This window comes from Grampus griseus (genome assembly GCF_964374135.1).
Source record: "Grampus griseus genome assembly, chromosome: 7".
In the NCBI taxonomy this organism is placed as follows: Eukaryota; Metazoa; Chordata; class Mammalia; order Artiodactyla; family Delphinidae; genus Grampus; species Grampus griseus.
The window spans coordinates 47,579,811-47,599,669 of record NC_139001.1 but is presented as its reverse complement, the minus strand read 5'-3'; the positions used below and the strand labels follow the sequence as shown (position 1 = coordinate 47,599,669).

The following is a 19,859-nucleotide window of genomic DNA, read 5'->3' as shown; positions in this document are numbered from 1 at the left end:
ACTCTCGTCATGGGGAACAGCTCTTGTCCCTAATACCATACCCCTCACATAACATAATGGTCTAGACTTCAGTGACCCTTTGGGTGGTTCCTGTCCAAAAATCCATACCAAAACATGTCTTGGAAAAGTGTATATGGTACAGGATTTCCTGGTGAGACAATTCTATTGATTATCCATTTGACATTATTCCTAGGTTAACACAAAAGCTGAGATGAGCCAGAGAAAAAGAACAGAGATACAACTCTTCAGTTCAGAAGTTTCCCAGGTAAATCATTTTAACACATACTCTGACCTATTTGTTGGGAATCTATGTGTGATTACATGACCAAATGCAGTCTGCAGAATAGTTTTGTTGAGCCTCATAGTCAGAAATCCTGGCTTCAGAGATAACTAAAGAATTGTTATAACAATACCAAAAGTCAAAATGGATTTCATATAATGGATTATTGTTCATATACAATAATCCCAATAATAGTAGTCTGTTTTTTCAAGATTCTAATAGACATAACAATTAAGGTATTCTTACAAAAGTTATAGCCATAAAATCACACATGACTTCCCAACAAACAGATCAGAGTACGGTTAAGATGACTGACTTGACAAGCTTCTGAACTGACCAGAATTATATATATATCTGTTTTTTTTCTTTTTGAACTAAGTTTTCATTAAAATATTTGTAAAGTACAGAAATGGAAAACTATATTCTTCAAAGTTTGTGCTAGGTTAATCTTTAATGTTTATTTAGACTTCAATATTATAATATAGATCATCTTTACTAGCCATTTCCAAAGAATTATTGGAAAGAGACCTTTTAATTAGAATTACAGTGTTCATCCATTTTTAATGTAATCTCTGAAACTTTTTCTAATAATAGTGTAGATTAGAGGGCAGAATATGCCAAGTATATGAGAAAGTGCATATCAAACGCTACATTATATAACATATGGTTTGCACTTTTCCAGAAAGAAGAAAGAAACCATATTTCTGAGCCGACACATTACTTCATACACAGAATTATGAGTTCATCTTCATACAACCAAGAAGACCTGATTTCATCTGCTGGGTACATGAGATTAAAGCAATATAAAAATAGAAATATGAGATGAAAGTAATGCTTATGGGAAGAATGAGGTCTCTGGTAAAACTACGATTGGGCAAATATTCAGCCCTAGACCTTCCCTCACTCCTTATCCTTTTCTCCCTTGGCTCCCTACTGTGGACATTCCCTAAACCCTCTCCTTTCTATCTGATTCCCCATTTCTAGTTACTTGGCCTCTATGTTCTTCCTAGTATAGCAGTGTCTTGGATGAAGAATTTGCTAGTGTGTTTTGGTTTTGTTTTTTGTTTTTCTTACCTGGAAGATAGAGCAGATTCTATTGTGACCCAGTGCCTTTCAGCCCAAAGGGTTCCTGCTCAACTCTCTTTAAGTAACAAAATGTTCCAGTGTGTATAACTGCCTCTAAGAAGAATCCAAATAAGAGAGGGAGCAGTGTAAGCCGAAGCATTCAGGGATGAATTCTAGAAAGCAATTGAGTTTGATGTGGGCCTGTAAAGATGGACAGCATTTACATGAGGAGAAGGCAACCCAAGTTCGGATGACTATAGGAGGAAAGTCTGAACTATATGGCATTTATAGAGGACAGAGAGAAAAAGTACACTGTAGACTTGAAATCTAATTAATAACTATATCTAAAACAATAACTATCTAAAACAGTTAGAACTTGTCTAAAATTATTCTTAAGTTTATAAGAATATTCATAACCTAGAAGAGGTAGCATTTCTATTGTGGGAGAAGCAATAGGTATAAATAGGAGAAAAATCTACCTGGTTATAATTTTTTCCCACTCAACATGACGGAATTGTTTCTTTTTGACACTGACACTATTTTGGGACATATTTTCCTGACCAATCATTGCCTCTTTTTTCCTGTGTAATGATTATATTAACATACAAAATTAGTAATGCAGGTACCTCTCTATTGTTTATATCAGTGGAGACAGAGGACACAGATAATACCAAATAAAAGATAATTTAGAGCAAGATAGCAGACCAAGAAACTGCACACCCTTATTTTCTTGTAGGAAGAAAAAATAGACAACTACACACTGCTAAAACAACTTTATAGGAGCTCTGGAAACCAGTCAAATAACTGCAGCAACCAAGGGAATGCCCAATCAAAGAAAAGCCACATTCAAAGTGGCAGGAAATTCCACACACTTTTACTTGTTTTTGCCCAACCCCCTTCTGCAACATAATGTGGCACAGTTGGGAAGAAATGGCCAATTCTCAGTTTTCTCTCTTGAGGTGGAAAGAGTAGATTGGAACTTGTTTGTAATGTTTGGGCCTATCTGTGGGCTGCCTGAGGGAATGTTTTCTGTCTCACCTGAATAGGAGCTCAAATTGGGAATGCTGGCATTGTTTGGGTCTAAGCCTAGAAGCCACTGAAGTCAGTAGATGGATGCCATGGTGCATGAAAATCACAAGGGACTGCAGATGCACAAACAGGTACCTGAGGGAAAGAGATTACAGGCAGGGGGAAACAATAAGATAGCTAAGGCCCTTAGAAGAAACATGATGAGACCCTTAGGAAATAAAACATTGAAAAGCAGGTCAGGAAAATGGAAGAAGGAAAAAAAAAAAAGTACATACATAGGCCCAGAAGGACATATACCCAGAACAAAAGTAAGATTTGAAGGCTTTACCTCAGACTGTTCCCAAGGTTCAGAGTCCTACTAATTAGTGAAGGGCTTCTACAACAATCTCCAAAAACTGGAAGAGGTAGCTATTTCTTTAAATGCTCAAATTTCGACATAAGATCACAATGCATATTAATGAAAATAGGGCACATTTTAAGCAACCAAATAAATTCCCAGAAAATGTCCATGGAGAAGCACACGAATTAGACATACATGAAAAAGATTTTAAAATAACTGTCTTAAATATGTTCAAAAGCTACAGAAAAACACAGACAAAGAACTAAAGGAAATCAGGGGAAAAGTATATGAATAAAATACATATAAATAAAAACAAAGAGATAGAAACTAAAGAGGAACCAGACAGAAATAACAGAAATTCTGGAGCTCAAAAATTCACTAGATGATTCAAGAGCAGACTCAATCAAGTTGAAGAAAGAATCAGTGAACTTGAACACAAGTCATTTGAAATTATTGAGTCTGAGCAGCAAAAAAAAGACTGAACAAAGAGTGAACAGATTCTGTGGCACTTAATGGATACCTTCAAGCAGTGATATATACATATGTAAGTATATATATATATATATATATATTTATATACACACATACACACCATGGTGAGTTCCAGAGAAGAGAGAGAGAAAGGGGCAGGGAGGTTATTTGAGAAAATAATGGCTAAAACCTCCTCATATTTGAAAAAGCATGAATATACAAATACAATAAGTTCAGTGAATTCTAAGTAGCATAAGCACTCAGAGACTACCTGAGACATCTTATAATCACAGTCATCAAAAGCCAAAGACAAAAAGAGAGTCTTGAAAGTGACAAGACAGAAATGACTTGTACAAGAGATCTCCATAAAGTTATCAGTAAAATTTTCAGAAGCAATCTTGCAGGATGGAAGGCAGTAGATTATATATTTAAAGGGCTAAAAGAAAGAAAACTATCAAGTGAGAACACTATAACCAGCAAAAAATACCCTTCAAAAATGAGAAAGAAATCAGAATATTCTAAGACAAAAACTAAAACAAAAAGCTGAGAAAGTTCATTACCATTAGACATGACTGCAAGAAACACTAAAAGAAGTTCTTCAAATTGAAAGTAAAAGATGCTAGACAGTAACTCAAAACCATATGAAAATATAAAACTCTCTAGTAAAGGTAAACACAGGGACAAATATAAAAACCAGTATTATAATAATTTCAGTTCATAATTCCACTTTTATTTTCTACAAGATTTAAAAAACACATAAAAATAATTATAAATTTATGCTGATGGGCATGGAATATATAAAGCCATAATTTGGGACAGTAATAACAAAGGGATGGGTGTTGATCTATAAAGGAGTAGAGTCTTTGTATGAAGTTGAGGTTAAATTGGTATCAATTTAAGATAGACTGTCATAACTTTAGAACATTATATGGAATCTGTGTGGTAACAAAGAAAATATAGAATATAAATGAAAGGAAATAAAAAGTAATCAAAATGCATCTCTGCAAAACCTCAACTGACACAAAGGAAGGCAGTAGTGGAGGAAATGAGGGATTACATACCTCAATATAATAAAGGCCATATACGACAAACCTACAGCTAACATCATACTCAGTGAAAAGCTGAAAACATTTCCTCTAAGATCAGGAGCAAGACAAGGATGTCCAGTCTTGCACTTTTATTCAACATAGTTTTAAGAAAATAAAGCTACCATATTATCCTGCAATCTCACTCCTGGGCATATATCTGGAGAAAAACATGGTCCGAAAGGATACATGCACCCCAATATTCACTGCATCACTGTTTACAATAGCCAAGACATGGAAGCAACTTAAAAGTCCATCGACAGAGGAATGGATAAAGAAGATGTGGTACATATATACAATGGAATATTAGCCATAAAAAGGAACAAAATAGTGCCATTTGCAGAGACATGGAAGGACCTAGAGATGGTCATACAGATTGAAGTAAGTCAGAAAGAGAAAAACAAATATCATGTAATATCACTTATATGTGGAATCTAGAAAAATGTACAGATGAACTTACTGGCAAAGCAGAAATAGAGTCACATAAGTAGAGAACAAACTTATGGTTACCAAGGGGAGAAGGGTAGGGTGGGACTAATTGGGAGATTGGGATTGACATATATACACTACTATGTATAAAATAGGTAACTATTGAGAACATACTGTTTAGCACAGGGAACTCTACTCAATGATCTGTGGTGACCTAAATGGGAAGGAAATCTAAAAAGAGTGGTTATATGTATACGTATAACTGACTCACTTTGCTGTACAGCAGAAGCTAACAAAACATTGTAAAGCAACTATACTTCAATAAAAAAGAAAAAAGATCTTATAATAACAACCTAACATTACATCTTAAATACCTACCTAGAAAAAGAAAAATAAGCTAAACTCAAAACTATTAGATGGAAGGAAATAATAAAGATTAAAGTAGAGATAGACAAAATAAGAGAATACAAAAATAAAATCAGTGAAACCAAGAGTTGGTTCTTCAAAACATTGATAAAATTGACAAATTTTAGCTACATTGCCTAAGGAAAAAAAAAGAGAAGACTCAAATAGCTAAAATCATAAGTGAAAGAAGAGACATTATAACTGATTTTACAGAAATAAAAAGAATTATAAGAGTACTATGATTTTACAGAAGTAAAAAGAAGTATAAGAGTACTATTAACAATTGTATGCCAACAAATTGGATAATCTAAATGAAATATGACAAATTCCTAAAAACATGACCTACCAAGATTGATTCATGAAAAAATGGAAAAATCTGAAGAAACCTATAACTAGTAAAGAAATTGAATCAGTAATTAAGAAGCTCCTAACAAAGAAAAACTCAGGACCAGATGATTTCACTGGTGGATTGTAGCAAACATTTAAAGGAGAATTAAAACCAATCCTCCTCAAACTATTGATGTAAAGTAAACTTCCTCCAAAGAAAACAAGAAAAAACCTCTTCAAACTATTGATACAAAAATCTTCAACAAAATACTAGTAAACAGAATTCAATAGCAGATTAAAATGATTATACACTATGACTAAGGTTGATTTATCCCAGGAATATAAGGGAAGTTCAACATATGAGAATCAGTCAGTGTAACACAAGACATTAACAGGATGAAGGAAAAAGAAACACATTCTTATCTAAACTAATGTAGGAAAAACCATTTAACAAAATTCAACACCTTTTCATGATAATGACACTTAACAGACTAGAAATAAGAGCAAATTACATTGAAATAATAAAAGCCATATATGGAAAAACTACAACTAACATTATTGTACTCAGGGTGAAATTCTGAAAGATTTTCCTCTAAGCTCAGGAAAAAGACAAGGGTGCCCATTCTTATCACTTCTGTTGAGTATATTACCAGAAGTCCTAGCCAGAGCAATTAGGCAAGAAATAAAAGGCATCTAAATTGGATGAGAAGTAAAGTGAGCTCTGTTCACAGATGGCATTATCTTATATGTAGAAAACCCTAAAGATTCTATACAAAAAAGAAAGAAAACTCTTAGAATAAATGAATTCATCAAAGTTGCTGGATATAGAATCAACACAGAAGAAGAAAATTGCATTTCTAAACACTTAACAATGAACAATCCAAAAACGAAGAAAAATTCAATCCGCACTAGTACCAAACAGAATATTTAGGAATGGACTTACCAAGCGGCAAAAGATTTGTACACTGAAAACAACAAAACATACCTAAAGGAAATTAAAGGAGACACAGATTAATGGAAATAGGCCGTTAAGATTTCAGTATTACGCAAAGGATTCTACAGATTAAATGAATCCTTATAAAAATACTTAATGACCTTTTTCTGCAGGAGAAAAAAAAATTCATTCTAGAATTTATGTAGTATCTCAAAGGACTCCAAACAGCCAAAACAATCTTGAAAAGGAAGAACATACTTGGACTTCCTGATTTCAAAACTTACCACAGAGCTATGGTAATCAAAACAGTGTGGTGCTGACATGAAGACAGATATGTAGACCAATGGAATAGAATAAAGAGCCCAGAAACAAATCCTTAATATATGGTCAAATAATTTTTGATAAGCATGCCAAGACCATCCAATGGAGAAAAAAAAGTCTTTTCAACAAACAGTGTTGGGAAAACTAGATAACCACACACAAACAAAAATGAAGTTAGACCCTTACCTTATATTGTGTATAAAAACTAATTCAAAATGGATCAAAAACCTACATAAAACTATAGAACTCTTATAAGAAAACATAGGGGGAAAGCCCCATGACACTGGATTTGACAATAGTTTCTTGGATATGATACTAAAAGCACAAGCAGTAAAAGAAAAATTAGATAAGTTTGACTTAACCAAATTTAAAAACTTTTGTGCTTCAAAGGACAGAGTGAAAAGTTAGCACATAGAATGGGAGAAAATATTTGCAAGTCATATGTCTGATAAGGGATTACTATCCAGAATACATAAAGAACTCCTATAACTCAACAACAGCAAAAAACCAAACAACCTGATTAAAAATTGGGCAAGGGACTTGAATAGATACTTCTACAAAGAGGATGTACAAATGGGCAATAAGCACATGAAAAGATCCTCAACATCACTAATCATCAGGGAAATGCAAGTCAAAACCATGAGATGCTATTGCACACCCATTAGGATAGCTATTATCAAAAAAATTTTCAGAAAATAACACGTTGGCAAGAATGTGAAGAAACTGGAACCCTTGTACAGTGCTGCTGGGAATTTAAAATGGTGCAGTCACTATGGAAAACAGTGTGAGAGTTTCTCTAAAAAGTTAAATATATAGAGTAACCATATGATCCAGCAATTCTACTTCCGGGTATATACCCCAAAGAATTGAAAACGGGGACTCAAGCAGATATTTTTACACTCATATTCATAGCATCATTATTCACAATAGCCAAATCATGGAAGCAGCACTAAGAGTACATTGATGGATGAATGGAAAAACAAAATATGGTACATACATTCAGTAGAATATTATTCAGTTTTAGAAAGGAAGAACATCCTGACACATGCTATATGTCACCTTGAAGACATTATGCTAAGTGAATAAGTCAGTCTCAAAATGACAAATATTATATGATTCCACTTATATGAGATACCTAAGTAGTCAAATCACAGAGGCAAAAGGTGAAGGTTGGTTCCAGGAGATGGAGAGAGAGGAATATGTGGTGTTAGTATTTAGGAGTACAGAGTTGCAATTGGGGAAAATGAAAAAGTTCTATAGACGAATGGTGGTGATGGTTGCACAATAATGTGAATGTACTCAAGCAAAGAACAGTACACTGAAAAATGGTTAAGATGGTAAATTTTGTGTTATGTGTATTTAACCAAAATTTTTTAAGTTGGGAAAAAAGAGTCAATTTATAAATAATTTGCATTCAATTTGGAAACTCAGTGATACACTCTTCCAGGTTTATTTCCATATGAAGAATGACTGAGAGATTGTTCTTTTACTTAACCAGTAATTTCTTGATTCATTAAATACACAAAAAAATTAAATATTTTTTTCTTTTGTTTTAGTGAGACTGAAGATTGTATGGCAGATAAAAGTACAAAAATTACGGAAGGTTGGAGTTTTGTATTTCTTGATTTAAAGTAGAAAGTATTCAAAAGGACACTCTACTGCTTTGATCAGTGTTTTTAGTTATCAAACCTGAAATTGATACTTTTTTTTTTCCTATGAGCTTATCTACTTTTAGAAATGATCCAGTACGACATCACACATGTGTTAAAATAAGTCAGCTAGTTTGTCTTATTAATGATTTTGGTCAAGAATATAGTATAATATGAATTTATATTTACCATGCTCCTGTGAGAAATATTCATAAAATCAGGGTATATCATGATAGTTTCTAGCTGAACCAGAACCCATGATACTAGGATTTAACAATTTCTTTGAGAAGTTATCCTTCATTTGTGCTTAACCCTATCAAAATGTACCCCAAAAAAGACTTTTAAAGCTAAATTTATTTGCTTAAATTTAAATATGGCTAGTATGGACCTCACTTTGTTGTTGTTTTTTTAATCTATAATTGTACTGACTGCTTAGAACATTTGTGTGATGACTGTTTGGCACTCTGTTGAAACCTCAGATGATTAATGTGGTTCTAACGATGGTAGCATGTCCAAGAGGTTGAGTGTCATGTTTACTATAAAGTGGCCTTGAAATTTGAACCACAGGTTTACCCTGGCTATTTCAAACATACAACTCACTTAGGTTGTTACTACAGAAACATATTCTCTCAACTTGGAAGTGGAAGTCATTTTTATTAAGATGGGATTCATAGAGTAACAGTAAGCATGCCAAAATTCTATAAATGTACCATAACCAGGGGTCAAAATAATCACTGTATGATTCCTGTATTATGGAATCCTAGGCTGCTAGAGTTAGACAGAAATCACTTACTATAACGCCCCTCATTGTTTACATGAGGAAACTCAAGCTCAAGATGAGAAAGTGTCCAAGATTACTTTGAGTCAGAGGCGGAACACAGTCTAGATCCCAAGGCTCCTGACCCTAAATTCAGTGTTTTGTTTTTTCCAACTTTGTTGCAATTATCCAGCTTAATTCTTATATCCTTCAGTAATATTGCAGCTGTCCAATTCAATCGTTTATTCATTCATTCATTCAAAGATTTTACTGAGCACCTCCTTTGTGTTCTAAAATCCCATGTGTGAACAAAACTGAAAAAGTCCTTGATCTCAAAGAATTTACATTGTAACTTGAGGCAGGGCATCAAAGATAATTCCAAGTATAAGTATTTCCCATCTCATCTGGGACAAAAGCCAAAGAACTTACAGTGGCTTGCAAAACCATACATCATCTGGACATCACTCCAAACCCCTATTACCTCTCTAACCTCCTCCTCTGTTTCTTTCTGGCTCACCCTGCTCAGGCCTCACTGACCTTCTTGCTGTTCCTCAAATATTCCAGGAATTCAGGGTCTTTGCACTTGCTGATCCTCATGTAGTGCTCTTTCCTCTGTATCTACATTGCTCATTCCTCACCTTCAGAACTTTGCTCCAATGTCACCTTCTCAGTGACATCTTCTTTGACCACTTTTTGAAATTGTAACCTCATTCTCAAGATGGCACTGCATATTCCACTTCTTTGCTATTTTTCTCCCTAGCATTTATTACTATATGCCAGACTGTATGTTTTAATTAATTGTTTTTTCACTACCTCCCTTTAGAATGTAAGCTCCATGAAGATCACAGCTATATTCCCAAGAGCCTAAAACAGGCATATAGTAGGAGGAGTTAGTAAAATAGGAGCGACTATGGGAATCTAAGGAGGTTACACAAGAATTCTGTTTTGGTTATGTTAAGGTATTAGATATTAGATATTTAAGTTGAGGTGTCACATAAGCAATAGGATATTTCAGTCTGGAGTTCAGTGACAAGCTTAGGGTTGAACACATACATTCCTAATTTTAGTTTATAGTTTTATATAGAATATGGAAGAAAATCTCAAATAAATCTGAGTATGTTAGATCCTGAATTAGCAGGAATTTTTCTGTGACTCTTCATCAAAACAAATTCCTAGTATAATCCTGGAAAGTTGATAGCCATCTAACCTGGAAACATAAAAACTAGTGTTTGGAATAATAGTCCTGGTAGTAAACCCAAATGTCCTCAGTCATTTAAAAGCAAAAGTCAGTTCAGCTATATGTGATATAGAGTCAGACACTTCAGAAATATTATCAACCAACAATGAAATTTTACCAATTTTCTCAGATAAGTCAGATTATCAGCTCTTATCATATTTGAGTTAATTGAGGTTTTACTATTTTTTTCCAGAACCTACACTGCCCCAAAGGGTAATTCAGAGAGTAATCACATGTGTGGACTCTTGATGATCGCATGTCTATAAAATGCATACTTTTTACGTATGAGATATCTCATTGAGTCCTCTTGAGTGACAGGCAGGAAGATAGTCTTATTCACATTCTACATAGGAGGAAACTGGGAGAGAAGTTAGATTAAATTTGCCAATATTCACACAGCTCTAAGTAATGAAGCCAAGACTCAAACTCGGGTTTTCTGACTCCCTAACACGTTAGCTGGGGTCTTTATGAAACTTATCTCACAGTACCATTTCTACCTCCTTGGGTTGAATTCTTCTACTGGTGTCTTGACCTCACCTGAAATTTAGGTAACTTTTAGTTCTGTACAACTCCACAAGGTTTCTTCTTGGTATTGCCTCAAAATTCTCCTGATTTTCACTCAGAGTATTTCATAAGACCAGCACCTTCCTCTTTGTTCCAATTATCTGCTTTTAATTAGCTATGTAGAATCAAAGAGTGTTAAAGCTAGAAAGGCCCTTAGGAATCACCTACAGGGTAACTTCTCATTTTACATGTACAATAAATAGGCCTGTAGGGATTGAGTGGCCATGCATAGATGTATGCCTACTAAGTTACAGAATCTGCCTTACCTACTACATCACACTTCATCTTTCATAATTTCTAAAAGAAGGGCTAAGATATGCCACAGAATTCTAGCAATCTCACCTATTTCAGTTTTGTTCACATTGTCTGTACACTAAAAATAATAATAATTTCCTCTACCAGCCTAAATTATATGACTTTTTGGTGAAAAACAATAAGATCAGATTTGTGTCAACACTATTTATGCCTCAGAAAAAATACTATTTTTCCCCCCTCTACAGCAAGTTCTCGGGAACGAAGGCCAGAAAGTTCAAACAGTGTTAAGGTAAATATTTTTCAATATCCTCTAATTAGAATACATGGAGTCCAGGTGAACATAGCCCAATTTTCAAGGTCAAACCAGGGACTACGTGGTGCTATTTGAGAGGCATCAGGAAGCATTCCCCTATTTGCAATTTCTTCATGCTCAGATCTCTCCTCCTGGCTGAGACTTGTTGGTGGTACCCAAGAGATCCATTAGTTCTCACCTTAGGGTTAAGTTATCATTCCTTGCTTAAGTGCACTGGATAAGCCACCATTCCTCCCTAGCACCTAATTGCAATTCCATCCCTTAACCCTGTTACTGCAGTCTCTGGAGGAAATCCTAGAGGGAGTGAGTCACTTGGCCCTGCCTAGGGCAGGTAGACCCAAGTGAGGGACTTGGTGGAGGCAGGGAGGAAATACAAGCAAAAATGGAAGAGAGCAGTTTATAAGAAATAATTGCTGATTCCATCTATTTCTCTGTATTCCTAAGGACTGACTGTCTAAAGGCAGTTTTCCAAAAGGCCCAGCTGTTCTCCAGTGTAAACTCAGAAAGTGTCCTCTTTGCTAATCCTTTTCAGAAAGCTTCCAATGAGTGCTCAAGCTACAAATCCTCTTCTGTTTTGTTTGTTTCTTCACTCAATTTAATCCCATTTTTAAGCAAATCTCCCCAACCCCATGACATTATAGTCCATCGATTATCCAGTCACTTCTCATTATCAGAGTAATTTTCAGAACTACAACTCATACTTAAGATAACTTTTGCCACATATCTAAAGATGCTGGGTTAGTTCCTCACTCAACCTAATCTTCATTTTTGAGCATAAACATCTATTTGACAACCTCAGGCTGCACTTAGGCCATATTTTCCAAGTAAAATCATATGGCACTAAAGGGGAGACAATGATTCTCTAGTCTGATGACAGGCCATTCCTTGTGCCAAAGTGAATTGCAGGCTAATCTGGACCCTTTTGGTTCTTGCTCTTTTCCTTGCTTACTGCTTTTTCCATGGTAAAACTATAACTAAAGTTGTTATTCAGTCCAGTTCTGAGTAAGGTGGAGTAATAAGCACATTCCACCTGTATCTCTCACTGATTAAAACTAAAAACTTTGGACAACTACTGAGGGTTCTGAAAAGTAAATAATAGAAGGAGTTTGAGGAGGGAAATCAAAACTCAGAAAATAATACCATTATGAGTTTCCTGCGTTTTTTCCTCTCACATCTCCTAGCAATGACCCAGGGCAGTTCAAATCCTGTAATTATATAGAGGGAATGGATAAAATAAGAAAGCTCCAAGAGAATCCACTGCTCTCTTACCAGAATTAGGAAGAAGTTCCTATGAAATGGAAAATAGGGAAGCCCACTTTTTCCCCCTCTTCTGCCCCTGCCACAAGGTAAGTTTCAGCCATGAAGCTACACAACAATGGCAGCAAAGGCTGTGAGGCACTTAGGACTGAAAGAAAATCCTTCTGACCAGAGAAATTAGGAAAAAGGCTCCAGTAACCTGAAGGACATTAGGGGGAAACGTGCTACTTTTTTCTCTGCTTTCTCTTGTTAATTTACCCCAGACGTGGATACAGTCATGGGATGTGAGAGACAGCACACAGGAAGGCTAGAAGCACACAGCATTCCAGGCATAGAACCAGAAAAGGGGACTGTTGAGCGTCAGAGACACTAAAAGAAATCAAAGAGAGGAGGGATATCAAAAAAGGAATCCCTCCAAATCTGTTTATAAATTGTCTCCTGAGATGTGCATGCCAGGAACTGACCTGAAGTTCTACAGACAAAAGACTATGAGAACTTGAACTACAGTCTTAATAGTGGTATAGACTAAAAAATAACACCAAGACTTTGAAAACTGAACTTACATTGGAACCACAGCCATAGAAGGCAGAGTAGGATGTGTGGTCTGAAACTTAATGGGTTAATTACGTACTTTAAAAAAATCAACCTTCTACAAAGAATTTTAACAGTTCTTAGAATCACATACATTGTTTAAAATGCTCAGGATACAATCCAATATTACTTAACATACAAAGAACTAAGACAATGTCTACCACTTTCAAGGGAAAGGACAAGAGATGCCAACTCCAACATAGACAAGATTTTGAAATTTTCAGACAAAAACCTTAAGTGATTTTAACAATGTTCCACGAAGTAATAGCAAATACTCCTGAATCTAATGCAACGCTAGAAGTTCTTAGCAGAACTTAAGTATATTACTCATCTCATAAGTAGGGAGCATCTGCTCCCTACTTATAGATTAGGGCTTATCAACTCTAATTCTCACAAATTAGAGCCATGATTTTTTTTAATATCAATATCTGCCCCACCCTCAAGGATTTCAATTCCAGTGGTGGTATGGGACCCAGGTATTCATATTTTTTAAAAATTTTCCACAGATAACTCTGTGAAGCCAATGCCGAGAATAAATTCTTTAGGTAGTCTCTGCTCCATTTTATTCTTCAGGCATCCTGTTCAAAATATTTCAATACATAAACTACCTCAAGTCCTTTTGGAGGAATTGTGGTAAAACTCATTAATATCTGGTAGTCTTTACATAATCTATATACAATACATTTTATGTTACATGTATTTAGCCTCACTTCATTGACTTTTTTACTTTTTAAATTTCTAGCATTATAGAATAGTTACAGTGAAGCCCAGGTACCTGTTCCAGGCTATTTTATGCCTTTCTGGGAAAATTGCTCCCTTTGCATTCAAAGATATGATAAAGACGTACAGAGTAAAACCAGTACCTGAGCCATGTTCCTGGCCCTAGCTCCACACACCTACTTTACTTCTCTAGATTCCAAAATTGCTAAAATTTCCATAAAAGGAAATTGGGCTTATATAGTAAACATCCATTTTCCTTCTCTTATCTCTATTATCAGAAAAGAATTTATAACTTACTTCTCACTCCAATTCATCCAAAAGGGGAGGGGGGAGAGACAGAGCTGACATTTTTTGTCACTTTTAACATGCCTGAACCTTTAATGATCATTTGGTAGCCAAGGCCCATATCTATGAAAAGGGTCAATCCTAGCCATCATAATTGGCAAAACGTATGAGTCTAAGTCTCAGAGAATAATTATTTGTGACTGCAGAACACAGAAATTATATAAAATGCTGTAATGATTGTGCTACATCTCTTGAGGATTTCTAGGTATCTCTAGTGTGTAGTATCCAACAAAAGATCGAGTCAATACTTTGTTTTGTCTTGGCAGTTTACCACCATATTTGAAGGAAACAAGAATATTCTTGGTAGTGTGAATTCCTCAAAAGAAGTCATTTCAGGTACAAAATATACTATCCTTTTAACATTACTCCTAGAATGGGTAGTTTCTCCCTTGCAGTATTGACATGTATTATCAATATGAGATTGCTATATATAAAAATATAAATAGTAAGATATTATTTCCATTTGCAGTTTTCTATGCAATTCTTAAACCAAAGGAGTAATAGATAACAGAACTAATGTTGAACAGGTATCAGCTATCTTCATTTTACTAAAGAGAAAGTGAGAGTAGGTTACTCAAGGTCACCCCAAGCTAGTAAGCTGCAGAGCTGGGATTCAAATAACAGATCTGCCCGACTTCAAAGCCTAAGCTCATTCAACATGACCACAGTTCACATAATCAAATGTTCACAGGAGCTAGGTAGGTAAAAAACAAGAGCAGTATTTTGAGCAGGGGTCTGTGGTCCACTGGAGATGGCATGCCCCATTTAAAGAAGGGAGCTGTTACTCAGGTCCAGTCATTGGCATGCTGGATTGTTGCCAGGACTTCTAATTCAGGTTCTAGCATTTTTCAAAGAAACTGGAAATGGAAGTTCTATGTGAAAATTCCTGACTTTCAGGTTTTATCAAGTAATGCAAAACACTTTATGGACCAAACCAAACTTGTTCATATCTCCTACACCGTATTATATTCCCTCTGCAAGTCTTAGAGCCCTAATTTACAAATGAGAAAATGTAGGTAAATAACTGGCTGAGGTTATACAGCCAACAAATGGAGAGCTTTTAGGGCTCAAAAACATATCTTCTGACTCTGACCCAACATTCTTTCTTCCCTCTACATTGTGGTTCCATAGAGTTGCCATTGCATCCCAGAATTATGTCCTCAATGACAAAGATAGCTTAAAGTTTTACTGCGAAAAGAGCTATTAACTGATAAGCACAAGCATTCACTATTCTCTCTGGGGATGATGCTATTAACCTAGGACACCAGCAACCCACCAGTCTTCTAATAGTGAATATGGATTTGGGCAGTGTCTTCATTGTGTTTCTAGGAACTGCTTTATACTGGAACCACCCAGAATACTTTTTAACAATGGACCATCTCTAGCTGGCTAAGTTAGCATCTTAGAGTAATGATGCCCAGGAATCTGCATTTTTAACAAGGCCACCAAGTTTTCAGAACATTAACTCTTACCTCTCCAACAAGAATTTCAGAAGCCTTGTATCAGTGCCTTGGTCGTGTTAGTAAAAGTTTTATCTTGCCTTTTCAGAATATACATCTTTCTCTTTCATTCATGCTTTTGTCTTATCTGCTGCAGATTTTGGCTTTTTCCTTTTTATAGCACAGTAAAAACCTAAACATACATTTTTATTCTTTATTCTGTTGGCTTTCTTAGTTTTAAATCTGCTGTTGGCTATCTTAGCTTTAACAATAGAAGATTACCTTGCTAGAAAAGACAAATCTAGGTAACTGCAAGAGGTACAGTCATGAACTTTGGCATGTACTGAAATTAAGAAAAGATGGGCTTTTACTATCATGTGTGTTTTCATGTCCTATCACATCCTATCATAAAGTTTCAGAGAAGTACATATTTACTTGTCTTTACATGTAAAATATTCATTTTGTTAAATTATAATATATTCTGAGAGTCCATGCCCTGAAGAGTGGTATAGAAAAATGAATCCAAATGGAAATTTTTATTATCTATACAGTCTTCTGTTACATGACAAAAAATAAAAAATACTTGAAGTTATCAACTAAAAGTTTGCCCAAAGTGGTGAGAAATTATAGCAGTTTTAATGCACTTCTGTTTTCAAGTGAACACTCTGAAATAGACACCCTCACTGTATAGCACTGAAAGTTACTTTCCCTTGTGAGTTTAGCTCATCAGACTTTTTCAGAGGTTTTTCTGCTAGAAAAAGAAAGGTATTCTTTGTACACCTGATTAACGAAATATCAGAGTGCAGCATATAATAATGCCATGAGAGAAAGCTGTTCCCTTTCCAAGCTTGGCCACTCCTCATGTGACCTTAGGCAAGGTTTCTGACCTCACCAAGATTCATATACAAAAATGGAGATATTTTCCCTGTTTCCTTCACAGGAGTGTTGGAAGAATCCAATCAAAAGAATCTTTCTTTTTTAATCCCATAAATTATTCTATAAATGTCAGTTTTTGAATTCTAAATCATTAATTGTATAGTATGGCTGCCTCAACTAGAATGTCTAATAATTATCTATACTACTTTTGTTGCTTTGTCCACAGAAACTCCGAAGGCTAGTATTCCTAAACAAGGATCTAAAATGCTGGCAAAGATATCTTCAGCTCTGTCAAAGGTGTTTTCTCGAACTAACACCAATATTTCCAAATCTTCCTCACCACCTCGCCAGGACAAGCACTGAAGTTTCTACACCTGATATAACTATGCTTACTTCCCTTAGAAAATAAAATATTTTTTAAAACATAACATAGTGTCCTGTAAGATGATTCTTGTAATGCTGAGCAAAATATTAAAAGCAAGAGAAGTATATTAGAGACCTGGGTGAGAGAAAGTTTTGATAATGCTTTTGATAAGCATTTTGGTATAAGAAGATGCTGAGTGCTAGTATTATTCAATACAAACATGCCATGAAGATAAAGAGACAAAAAGTGTACCTAGTAAACCAGTTAGTCCTCATTACCCATCAGAAAATGAACTTGAATTTTTCCTGTTAAATTTTTAGAGGGTATGTTCACCAAAATAGTTAGCAAACTGAGATGAAACTCAAGTTTAATTCTATGACACAGCTATGAAACTGATTGGTTCACTATAAAAGATGTATTTGGATGTTCAAATAAAAGTATCTATACCACCTGCAGATAAAATTTCATCAGTTTATAAAACACCTCCCCGAAAGATCCAACTATGGATAAAGCACCATCAAGAAGTAAAGAATTATTGTGCATAAAATATTATATATACATAAAAAGACCCCATGACTAAAAAACCCTTTTCTGACAAGGTACATTTTGTGGATAAAATACCATCAATACATAAATTGTTGGTCAATAGTTATTAAATCCTTTATATAGATACCTTATATGAATATAGATATAAAGATTCTATTTGTGAGAACATAAAAAGCACTGAGGAAAACTTAACAAGATGGACAGCTAGTGCTATCTATTTTTTCAAAATCAGTTAACTTGCTACTTTGTGACATGGATCCAACTTCGTTCAGCATGTTTGCCTCTAGATTCTAAAAGTCTTGTTTAAAAGTTAAAAAGGTGGACCAAACAGTAAAGAATTTCAGTCATCATCACTATCTACCCTAATGCTGACTCACACATTTTTAGAGAATGTGGTACCTTTTATCTATAATCTTCTTGACAGTAGCCAGCGCTAAAGCAGAAACATCTGAGAAAATTTTGTTTCACAAAATTGGATTTCCTTTAATAAAGTTAGTCAGTGAGGTTATAACAGATAGCTCCAGAGGGAAAAAATGTAATTATAAAGAATTTTTACATTCCAGTGATGATGAAGCTACTCAATTAGTAATGTAGTCTATTTATAATAATCTCTGATAAATTATTTGATCTCAAAGATCATACAAAATGATGTACCCTATAGATGTAGACCTTTTCAAAAATGATAGTTGATGAGAAATGACTGGCAGTCCAGATCAAAACAATTTTCAGGAGAACTAATTCTTCCAGTGTGCATAAATTGACAGTGGTATTGAAAGTATCCTTACAGATGTCGTCCAAACAAACCACTGATGCTCCCCAGCTTCAGAAATCACATACTTTTAGGTTGCCTTTTAACATAACAGAAGATTTTAGTGTAAAATTTTTTTATCAAAGTTCTCGTCCATGTTTTCAAAAGTTGATAAGGAAATAATCAAATCTTTAGCACTGAAATGCACTCTGATTTTAAGGCATTCTGGTTCACATACGTCTCTAATTAAAGATTTAACATATAAGAGTAATGTACTCTCTGATAGAAGGTTTTTAATGATAAAGGAGATTTCCAATTTTCTCCAACTCGAGAAAGAAGCATAAAGTTCAGAATCCTTGAAGCTGTCAAAATTATGGAAAAAGTGGTTTAAATTATTGATAAATTTAAGTTCTAGGAAAAACCTTAATCCCAAAAAGCTTCTGTTATATGTCATGTGTTAAATGAAACTTTGTGGGGCTTCCCTGGTGGCGCAGTGGTTGAGAGTCCGCCTGCCGATGCAGGGAACACGGGTTCGTGCCCCAGTCCGGGAAGATCCCATATGCCGCAGAGCGGCTAGGCCCGTGAGCCATGGCTGCTGAGCCTGCGCGTCCGCAGCTTGTGCTCCGCAATGGGAGAGGCCACAACAGTGAGAGGCCCGCATACCGCCAAAAAAAAAAAAAAAAAAAAAAACTTTGTGACTGTTTAGATAACTTAGTGGGAAAAAATGCATATTACCTGATAAAGTCTGTAGTAGCTTAAATTTCTATAAGTAACGAGCTTTTGATTCTGAAGAATACCTCTTAATCCATAAGGCATGGGAATGAGTTCTCAGGTTGTTGACTCTGTTTCTGTTGTACAGAGGCTGGCAAACCTTTTATGTGAAGGGATAGATAGTAAACATCATACTTTTGCAGGGCATAATGGTCTCTGTCAAAATTATTTCATTATGCCTTGCTAGCACAAAAGCAACCATAGACAATATATGAACAAGTGAATGTGGCGGGAATTCAATGAATATTTATGAAAAGTAAAATTTGAGGGTTTTTTTATAGTTTTACACCCCAAAACATCATTTTTTTTCCAGTGATTAAAAACTTTTAAACCATTCTTACTTTGCAGGCTTGTCAAAAATTGATGGCAGGCCAGGTTTACCCCATGGGTGGTAGTTTCCTGACTCATGTACTATGAAAATTTGGGACCCATAAACTAACTGAGTTTGATATTAAGGGCACATATATTTCTAAAAACAATGAACTTTGGGAGTTCCCTGGCAGTCCAGTGGTTAGGACTTGGAGCTTCCATTGCTGAGGGCCTGGGTTCAGTCCCTGGTCAGGGAACTAAAATCCCACAATCCGTGCAGTGAGGCCAAACAAACAAAAGCAATGAATTTTACTAGGGAAGTTTCAAATTTTATTACAAAAAATTAATACATAAGGTTTAAATATTCATATTTTTAGTAATTTGGATATTGAATACATTGCTGAGAAGGCACATGAGCATTCTGCTAAAATA

The 19,859-nt window shown here is 35.1% G+C and overlaps 1 protein-coding gene across 1 annotated transcript in view; it reads left to right on the top strand.

The window, feature by feature from the left end:
• The window catches only part of FSIP2 (fibrous sheath interacting protein 2), a gene marked incomplete at both ends in the record, with an annotated part of 126,819 nt that extends 109,767 nt beyond the window's left edge, over positions 1-17,052 (top strand). Inside the window, 5 exons of the mRNA XM_082658915.1 lie at positions 963-1,063; positions 8,243-8,289; positions 11,394-11,437; positions 14,641-14,710; positions 16,916-17,052. Of these exons, the coding sequence (XP_082515041.1) occupies positions 963-1,063; positions 8,243-8,289; positions 11,394-11,437; positions 14,641-14,710; positions 16,916-17,052 (399 nt within the window). The remainder of the gene's footprint in view (positions 1-962; positions 1,064-8,242; positions 8,290-11,393; positions 11,438-14,640; positions 14,711-16,915) is intronic.
• Positions 17,053-19,859: the final 2,807 nt, after the last annotated feature.